This window comes from Eutrigla gurnardus (genome assembly GCF_963514095.1).
Source record: "Eutrigla gurnardus genome assembly, chromosome: 16".
Lineage (NCBI taxonomy): Eukaryota > Metazoa > Chordata > Actinopteri > Perciformes > Triglidae > Eutrigla > Eutrigla gurnardus.
Genome location: NC_139927.1, coordinates 21211796 through 21222520, shown reverse-complemented (window position 1 = coordinate 21222520; position 10725 = coordinate 21211796). Strand labels below are relative to the sequence as shown.

The window sequence follows — 10725 nt, the reverse complement described above, 5'->3', positions numbered from 1 at the left end:
ATTGTCTTTCGAAGTTTGACATTTTGCCAGGTTTATCAGAACTGGGATGCTAGTATTATAGAGAGGCTATATCCCACCCCTTCCGGTGGACCACCATGGGACCTTATCTGAGAAAAAAAGATGTATGGCATGCAACGGCAATAATTAAATTCAATTCAATTTGATTTATAGTGTCACATCTCATGACACTTTCCACATTGAGCAGGGCTAAAACACACTCATGGTTTTCAGAGTCAATTCATTTTCAAAGTACCAACATCAACAGGAGGAAACATTACAGCATGACAGTGGCGAAAAAACATTGCCATAAATTACACATATGATGTTTTTCAATTTACATTTTTAGGGACATTATAGAGCAACACAAAGAACGTAAGAAAAATGCCTGCAAGAGGGAGAGGAAGACGAGTACCAGGACAAAAGAGAGGAAGACGAGCACCAGGACAAGGGAGAGGAAGACAAGGACCAGGACAAGAGAGAGGAAGACAAGTACCAGCACAAGGGAGAGGAAGACGAATACCAGGACAAGGGAGAGGAAGATGAGTACCAGGACAAGAGAGAGGAAGACGAGTACCAGCACAAGGGAGAGGAAGACGAATATACAGGACAAGGGAGAGGAAGATGAGTACCCGGACAAGGGAGAGGAAGACGAGTACCAGGACAAGGGAGAGGAAGACGAGTACCAGGACAAGGGACAGGAAGACGAGTACGAGACACGGCACGGATCAAGTGTAGGTGCGCCTTTGTATCAAAACCAACCACCCAGTCTCTCCAATAGAACGCCTTGTCAGTACACATAATATGATGAAATGTAATAAATGTTCTCAATTATATTAACACAAACTTACATGTGGCATTTAAATGTTATATTTTATTACTAAAAACGACACAATTCCTTTTCCATTACAACCCCTATTTAGTCATTTATTCACAACCCAGTTTCCATATTTGAAAGCCTTTTGTACTTCCGAAGTGCATTCATTATTTTTTATCAAGAGATGTCCCTTTGTCTTCACTCTCGCCTCCTCTTGAATGATTCTTTTCCTTTTCACGTTTGCATCATTTTCTCTGACCTTGTGTTTTTTGCTGCCATTGGTATTATTCTGCAGTTACCTTTTTTTTTGCTTGCTGAGGCAGATATAACTATATGATCAGTGCAGGGAAATCCTGAATAGAGCCACTTTTCTGCTGGTAGCTTCTTATATTGATAGATAGTATATAGTGTTTTTATTCACTTTCTATAATGAATTGAGGGATTTTTTCTACTATCACTTAATCCACACACACACACACACACACACACACACACACACACACACACACACACACACACACACACACACACACACACACACACACACACACACACACACTCAGCTCCCACTGCCATAACTTGAGAAGATCAAAAGCTCTGTTCAGACACTCCAGAAGCAAATCACAAGATTTGTTTTCTCTCACCATATCACATTAAGATGTTAGAGTTGTTTTGTGATTGTTTACATATTAAAAGTGAATGGTTTCACTAAAGCATCAACTTTAACTTTTGTTACCATGCCTTAAACAAAGGCACCAACAATATAAACATATCTTCTACTTTGCACTTTTTTGTACGTCACACAAAACTCTACACTGTTTTTCAATATACGAGTGACTGCACCTCAGGAGACCCGTCTGTTCAACTGAAATTTGCAGATGGCGCTACCGTCATCGGCCTCATGTGAGACGGAGATGAGTCTGCATACAGATGGGAGGTGGAACAGCTAGCCCTGTGGTGCGGTCATAACAACCTGGAGCTGAACTCGCTTCAAACTCTGGAGATGACAGAGTACTTCAAGAGGAGCTCCCCTCCCCCTCACCATACTCAACTGTACTGTGACTGTTGTGGACTCCTTCAAGTTTCTAAATCTACAATCTCCCGGGACCTGAAGTGGGAAACCAACATAAAGACAGTCAGCAAAAAGGCCCAGCAGAGGATGTACTTCCTGTGCCAGCTCAGGAAGTTCAACCTACCTCAGGAGCTGCTGATACAGTTTTACACTGCAGTGACCGAGACTCTTATCTGTTCCTTCATCACTGTCTGGTTTGGATCAGCCACCAAACTGGACAGGAACAGACTACAAAGGACTGTTAGGTCTGCAGAAAAGATCATCATTGCTGATCTACCCACCATCCAAGATCTGTACACCTCCAGAGTCAGGAAACGAGCAGGAAAAATCACTGCAGAACCCTCCCACCCTGTACCTCATCTGTTCCAACTCCTCCCCTCTGGTAAGGAAGTAAGTAAAATGTAAGCAAAGTGCAAAAGTCACGAAGTGCTTGAAAAGGGCATAACACAACATGCAGGGCAAACACAGAAAAAAATAACACAATTAAGACATCTACATTGACCTGGTGCATACAGATACACTATATTGCCAAAAGTATTCACTCACCCATCCAAATAATTGAAATCAGGTGTTCCAATCACTTCCATGGCCACAGGTGTATAAAAGCAAACACCGAGGCATGCAGACTGTTTCTACAAACATGTGTGAAAGAATGGGTCGCTCTCAGGAGCTCAGTGAATTCCAGCGTGGTACTGTGATAGGATGCCACCTGTGCAACAAGTCCAGTCGTGAGATGTCCTCCCTCCTAAATATTCCACAGTCAACTGTCAGTGGGATTATAACAACATGGAAGTGATTGAGAACGACAGCAACTCAGCCAAGAAGTGGTAGACCACGTAAAATGACGGAGCAGGGTCAGCGGATGCTGAGGCACAAAGTGCAGAGAGGTCACCAACTTTCTACAGAGTCAATCACTACAGACCTCCAAACTTCATGTGGCCTTCAGATTAGCTCAAGAACAGCGTAGAGAGCTTCATGGAATGGGTTTCCATAAATGGTAAATGGTAAATGGTCCTCATTTATATAGCGCTTATATGCTTTACAGTAATGACAGACATTCACCCATTCATACACACATTCACACACCGACGGCGGGGTCAACCACGCAGGGCGACAGCCAGCTCGTCAGGAGCAATTAGGGTGAGGTGTCTTGCTCAGGGACACCAGGCACTCAGCTAGGGAAGCCGGGGATTGAACCGGCAATCTTGCGGTTGCCAGCCAACCCGCTCTACCTCCTGAGCTAATCCCCCCCTATGCTAATCCCCCCTATGGTTTCCATGGCGATCAGATGCATCCAAGCCACACATCAGCAAGAGCAATGCAAAGCGTTAGATGCAGTGATGTAAAGCACGCCGCCACTGGACTCTATAGCAGTGGAGACGTTCTCTGGAGTGAAAAATCACGCTTCTCCATCTGGCAATCCGGAAGAGTCTGGGTTTGGCGGTTGCCAGGACAACGGTACTTGTCTGACTGCATTGTGCCATGTGTAAAGTTTGGTGGAGGTGGATTATGGTGTGGGGTTGTTTTTCAGGAGCTGGGCTTGGCCCCTTAGTTCCAGTGAAAGGAACTCTGAATTCTTCAGCATACCAAGAGATGTTGGACAATTCCATGCTCCCAACTTTGTGGAACAGTTTGGGGATGGCCCCTTCCTGTTCCAACATGACTGTGCACCAGTGCACAAAGCAAGGTCCATAAAGACATGGATGAGAGAGTTTGGTGTGGATGAACTTGACTGGCATATTCAAGTTCATATTTAACCCTATGGATTAGGAATCGGATGTCATTTAAGTTCATATGCGAGTCAAGGCAGGTGAGCGAACACTTTTGGCAATATAGTGTATGTCTTTATCTGACTTTTTAAAGAGTCCACAGACACTGCAGACCGTAAGGGTGCAGGCAGAGTGTTCCATAATTTAGGTGCCATGGATTTAAAAGCTCAATCATCACGGGTCTTAAGGCGGGTGCGTGGGACAGGCAGTACATTTAACATCTGAGAGAGTGAGCTGAGGAATATGGGTGAAATATTTGAAACATTTGAAACTACTGATCTCAGTTGTCTGATATTTCTCAGATGGAAAACGTAGGCTCTAGTCAGCTGCTTAACATGGGTGTCAAACGACAATCATTGATCGAATATTACCCCTAAATTACGCAAGTGCAGGTGGACAGCAGAGGAAAGAGGCCATGATTGATCTGATTGCCATTACCTTATCGATGAAAAATGTAAGGAACTTGTTACAGTCCTCTGTGGAGAAACATGGTTATGTGGAAACGGGTGGTGAAACAATATTGTTTATAGTGTCAAACTTTTGGAATTAAGTTTGCAAAGTAAGCAATAAGTTTCCTTTACTTGTGCATTAGTGCGGAGATCCTTGAGGTGCAGGCGATGCACTTGTAGCCCAGTGGCTTTCCAGTCATTACATCCTACGACACTTCCACTGCAACCTGCAGACAGTATCACTCATCCACGGGGAAGTGTTGCAGATAGCCCTAGTCCTTACTATAAAATGTGCCACTATGTCCAGCAACATGAAGCAATGCTCATTAAAAGACTGTTAAAAACTTTACATTTTTGAGGTTTGTATTAAAATCCCAGACAAAGTGCTCTAAAAAGTGATCCACCGTATTCTCAGTGTGGCGGAGCGTCGGTGATGCTCCGACCTGTGCGCGCTCTCTCTCTCGCTCCGTAGCTCGGAGACCGGGCCGGGAGCGCGTGCCGCTCTCTTTTGTGCCGGAGGAAGTCGTCGGTAAAACTGTGGACCGGGACCTGTATCTCGCAGTTCAGCAGCTATACAGACTTTTCCCAGTTCCTGAACTCTGTTCTCCCCATGGTAGGACGTCTAGGGTGCACACTCGGCGCCTACGCGGCACATACACATACACACACACACGCTCACCTGCTGCTGCTGCGGAGGTCGGTCTCGGGTTCACAGGCCGAACCGAGGCAGTCCTGGATCATGCCATAAATAGCGCTAAGTGGCACGCTTCAAGGGGTCAGGTGACCACGGACTGAACTAATATTATTGTTTGAATTGAAAATGGTCAAATTAGAGACTTCTAGTGTAAATAATGGCGCAGACATATGGAGGGTTGTTAGTGCCATAATATTGGAGTGTAAGTGAATTGGTTTGTGTTATCAAGGGAGCTCTTTTTTGGTTGAGAGACATGTGGGTCCCAGTTGCTGCCGTGATTTTTGTAAATATTGTAAATATTCCTGCTGCTTTTTTTTCTTGCCACCTGAGGGTATTTTTCTTTTGTTTGGTGTAAATAAAATTCACCACACTAAAGTTTGCCGACTGAGCCATCATCTTTCCGTTGCAAAATAACGAACCCCGACACTCAGTAATTCTCAATAATGATGGTAAGCGCTACATAGCACTGTGGGGGGGAGCACCCCAGTCGGTCAGATTCGTAACATCCCATTAGAGGCATTACCTGTTGTGTTTCCTGCTGTAGTTTGTAGTTCCAACTTGTCTTGTTGTTTGAGTTCCTGCCCTCGTGTCACCTTCCCCCCTGATGACCCGCACCTGCCTCCCATTACCCACCTGCCCCTGAGTTTCTCATCAAGCCTTCCCCTACATAGCCTCCCCTGGTTTCCCAGCTGTTTGCCAGATTGTCTTTGCTTCCCTATTGTGCATTACTCATCGTTATAATGCTAGTATTCGTTCATGATTGTTTTGACCCAGTTTTGGGGGGATTTAGCTTATTCCCACTGTCCCACTGTCTTGTTTGCCTGCCGGTCAGTAAAGATTGCTTTTAAGACCTGTCTCTGCATTTGAGTCTTTTGTCTGCCCAGAAGTGTCACACAAATGGAAACGACGAATGTAGAGTGTTTCTGCACGAATGATCTGTAAGAATGAGAAGTCTAAAGATACACCAATCAAGGTTGAAATGTCAGTAGAGACTGCAATCGTCACAATGCACAGGTCCAGTATCTGGACCTGTGCATTGTGCACAGGTCCACGTATCTGGTGAGACAGAGGAGGAGCAGGGCCTAGAAGCACCCCAAAGACCACAGCCCCCAACATTGAGACCCCAACATACTAGATCAATAGAGAGAGCCACTTCTGAAAGAAACCCAGGATGTGGTGAAGAAAGCTGGGTCATGTACAGCACCAGGACCAACAGGAACATCTTTTAAGCACTGCCCAAAGCTCCTACAATGAGTCTGGAGGATCTTTAGGGTGATCTGGAGAATAGAACAGCACAGCAGAACTGTGTGGATCCCTAAGGAGGAAAATTCTACCGGCAGCCAATTTAGTATCATCTCGTTGCTCAGTGTGGAAAGAAAAATATTCTTCAGCAGTCTAGCCAAATGAATGGCTATTTTTTTCCTCATAAATGGGTGCATCAACACTTCTATCCAGAAAGGTGGCGTCTGTAGGATACCAGTGTGTTTAGAGCATACTGTGGTCATACAGCTCCTTAGAGAAGCTGAGGAGAACAACGGTGATCTGGTCCTAGAGATGCTGGTGAGGCACAATGTTCCAGTCCCAGTGAGAGACCTCATCCTGTATTACAACAGCGATGTCACTGAGACGAAAGTCTGAGCAGGTCCAATAACATCAGAGTGGCACAGACTGGAGGTGGGAATCATCATGGGATACACCATCTCAGGAATCTTGACTGCTCTGGCAGAGTTCAGAGGTGCCAAGTCCAGGTCTTGGATCTGCCAACCACTTATCGGCATCTTCATGGCTGACTTAACTGTAACAATAATCAGTACCTGGAGGCAGATGGACACTGGAGGGGCTGGAGAGTCTGATGGGATTGGCTATATTTCCTTCAAGCCAGCAAAGTTCCACTTCTCTATCTCAGGAATAACAAGCATAGTTACGGCATGGAGTCCCAGTTGGAACAGTGGGAAAAGGAAGTGCTGGACTAGAAACTCACATAAACCACTGTTATGGCAAAGCCTGGTGAAGAAAGTGGCGGTGACTTGTCCACAACTTGGCAAGCAGAGCAGTGGGGATGAGACAACAAGGTACCTGGACCAGATGGGAACAAGCTACTGAGAGGAAAATCTCATGGATTGACCTCAGGAGATCAGAGCCACATCGCATCAGGTTCTTGGTGCAGGTGATCTACGATATCCTTCCCTGCCCATCAAACCTGCACTGCTGGGGTTTGGTCAACACACCAGCTTGCCCCCTTGCTAATGAAAGGGGACCCTTGCGCACATATTGAGTTGCTGTCCAAAGGATCTGGGGGATGGACGACCATGTGCTCAAGACCATCACTGAGACCATCTGCAGTGCCTTGGCCAGTGGTTGGAGATCCAAACCCACAAATAAAATCATCAGAGAAAAGCCAAAATCAACATCCAAGGCAATACAACAGAGCTGAGTGTGTTTGAGGCCTGGCCAATGACCTCTGGATACATCACTGATGATGTGACCTAGCTCAGCTTCCGTAGATGTTTCATTACAACACCAATCAGTCTGAGCCTTAGCTTTACAAATAGACCTCAGTAAAGATCACGTCTTCAGTGAAAACTTTGCCAACATGGAGGATGTGAGAGGGGGAGGAAGAGGTAGAGAGAGGGGGGACGAGGTGAAGGAGGAGCAGGAGAACAAGAAGAAGAGTAACAGGGGTGACATATTCTCAAAGTCTGTTGTACATAGGGTTTCAGCTGAAAGAATGAGTATAACATTTTCCCACATGCAGTATTTTCCTAAAGGTAATGAATCTTCTATTCCATAAAAATACTTCATGCGTTAACTAATATATAGTTGCTCTTTGTTTATAAAATATGTTGTTCATCATGATTTGTGGCAAAAATGTAAGGTTGCATTTTGACCTAGTGTTGTGTCTTATTTGGCTTCTCTGTAGGATTGTTATACAGTAAACCACATGCAAATGCAAAGCTTGAAGAGGAATAAGGCAGACTGTCAGACTGGATTTCTAAAAATAGAGATGGAACAGTAAAATGGTTGCCCAAATGTGTTGGGCCTACATCTGAGCTCCTTCAGGAAGCCAGGGTCTGGGGGATAAGACGATCAAAATAGCACTCATTGCACTGAAACATAATCTGCCTTCAATAGTGCAATCACACACACACACACACACACACACACCTCTATCAGAAATAAGAGTCATTTTGGTCCTTCAGCAGAATACTCGTTTCTCTGGCATAAGAGTCATTCATGTCTGTCTGGAAGCTCTTTTTCATCATAATCACTTGTTATCTTGTTCAATCCAGTTTCTGTTCAGTTCTTTGTTATATTATTATATTATATCTTTGTCCATTGTCAGCTCCATGTTTTTGTGCAACCTCCTTCTAGACCTCAATTATTTGAGTAAGGCAACTGATGTTGATTACCAAAGTGCCGGTTAATGTTTCAGTTAGCTAAATTGAAGACAGCAATAGCTGTGTCACCGAGTGGAGTGACCGAGACAGGATGCAAGACCATAATGTTTTCTGAGGGGAGCGACCACCACAACCAACAGAGACCAGAGGGGAGTTTCTTCTAAAAATATATATTTTATTACAACAATCAATAAAATAATGAAAGATACTTTTAAGAGTCCGTTAAGAGTCCACAGTGTGTTTTACTCCTGGATGAGGGACATGCTGAGCTCCTGGGTAGCAGGCCACAATATCACTGGCCGTCAGTCACTTTAGAAAGAGAAAGGAGAACACAAGGTAACCGTCAGTGTGTTTAGTCCATCAGTCTTCAGCTGGTTAGGCTTACAGGACATCAAATAGTATTGGTGGGGAAAGAATAACTAATACTATAATCAAATAAACAAAAGCCAACACAGGGCAGGTTAAAACAAATAAAGTAACCAAAGGTTAAAGAAATCTGTTTCACTGCAACTCAAAATAATCCCCATCCAAACTATTGAGCCTGTTCGTGCAGTTACTGATGTAGAATTCCTTGGCTAAGAGAGGGATAGAAAGGGTACTTAGCTGGAGGAAGGGTGGAACGCGTCCCAACCCTTCCACTGTCTCCCACGGCTTCCCTCTCTCGGACTTTGCGTCCTCGTGGTCGGCCTGGCGTGCCGATGGCGGCCTCCCTCTGTGCAGCGGCGATTCCTGTCGTGTTAAGTGCTCTCAGATAGACTCACTCGTCTCCAGCCGTGACGACCGTCAGGTTGCACTCGATCCTTTCTGGCGTTCCTGCCCGTGGCCCTTGTCCGTGTCAGCTAAGCTGCTCCACGCTGGCCCTCCTCCCCGCTTGCTGCTCCTGCATGAAAACGAGTGAAGCACCCACAGCCCTCCCCCCAGCACTGCTCAATTACACACGTGCAAAGCATCAGGTAATTAGTGCTGCAGGTATGCAGGCAGACACACCCACACACTCTCAACCTGTCACCCTGTGACAGCTGCATGTCAGCGGAGATCGTCATTGTTTTTCCTTTTTTTTTTTTTAACAAACTGTGTTTCTAAACTGTGAGTTTGTGATTAGAGCAGAGCAAATTCATCATGATCTTGAAACTTTTCCTCTGACCCAGTCCTAACATAAAATCTGCTGTCTAATAGTACAGGACAGTTACCATGACACCCTGTAAAAGCCCAATCAGTGCTTGAATTCATCTTCAGGGGCATTCAACAATCCTCCTGATCAACCACTCTCCACCCTTCTTAACACAGATCCACCTTTGCCCTCCCCAACTTTGCCCCCGCCCCCCCTTCCCCAGGGTTGCTAGGGAACGAGCAGTGACTGCTTGAAACTGTGTGGGCAGACATCTGTACAAGTGGATGGAGCTTAGAGAGCAATGTCCGGAGTGAGGAATGAGCCCCTCGCGCTCTATTCTACACTCCGCTTTTCTTTTTAATTTTAATTCAGACACTGTGTGAGCCCAATTAGACTTGGACTTTTTCTCACACCAAATACCTTTTTTGTTTTTATGTGCTGGTGCAGGATGTACCATTTTTCTTCCTACATATTCATGTGATGTTGAAGAGTTTGGAAGCTGGATAATTAGTCACTTGGTATACATTCACTAAATTGTTTTGGTCTGCAATACAAAACCAAGTTGTGTCTATGTGGAGGAGCAGCAACAGTGACAGGGTTAAAAGACCAGCCCCCACAGCGCTATGCTATGAAATTAGAGGCAATAGTCAGACTGTACACCACACTGAACAGCATAAGTCATAAAGTCTGTTACAGCAGTTTTTTCTCACCACTGTCGCGCTGTAATTCTTATATTAGCCTATATTTAAAGCTGCTCTCATTCATATTTTTATATTAATAATGGAGGAAATAACCAGGTGAAATTGTGACAAATCCGCAAACATTGATCATCTGACTCCGCAGTCCTACTCAGCTCTACAAAGCAGCAAATGTATTCGTTCGTTCAATTTTAATTACAATTTTCAAAATCACAAATTTGGCTCAGAAGTCTTTACAATCTGAAGAAAATTCACCATCTGTCCATCTTTGTCCTTAGACCCTCCATGAATTAAGGAAAACACTTTTTTCTTTAACAGGGGAAAAGTGAATAAACCTCGGGGGGACACTGAGGAGTGATCACTCTACCAGGATTGACAGAAGTGCTATAAATGTATTTTTTTTCCTGAATAAACAATTACAACTGAGTTAATCCATATGACAAACATGGTACATGTAATCAGAGCAGTAGTAGCAGTAACAGAGATAATAGAAGAGTGATAGAGAATAGAGAAAGTGATTACTACAAATGACTAACTAACCAAGAGCCTCACAGTGAGATTCACTGTTCGGGCTCGATTTTCTGGGTCAGATTCCTTCTGTGTGGAGTTTGCATGTTCTCCTTGTGTTAGTGTGTCAACGTCCCAACGTGTGACAACGCTTTGCTAAGGTCCTTAGGATGATGGCTGCCGATGGTTGTTGGTTAATTTTCTATGGGCCAA

At 44.6% G+C, this 10725-nt stretch overlaps 1 protein-coding gene across 1 annotated transcript in view; it reads left to right on the top strand.

The window, feature by feature from the left end:
• Nucleotides 1-887: 887 nt before the first annotated feature.
• The window catches only part of LOC311027193 (26S proteasome regulatory subunit 4), a 125208-nt gene continuing 115370 nt past the window's right edge, over nucleotides 888-10725 (top strand). Inside the window, exon 1 of the mRNA XM_084031082.1 lies at nucleotides 888-893. Within this exon, the coding sequence (XP_083887208.1) occupies nucleotides 892-893 (2 nt within the window). The 5' untranslated portion in view covers nucleotides 888-891. The remainder of the gene's footprint in view (nucleotides 894-10725) is intronic.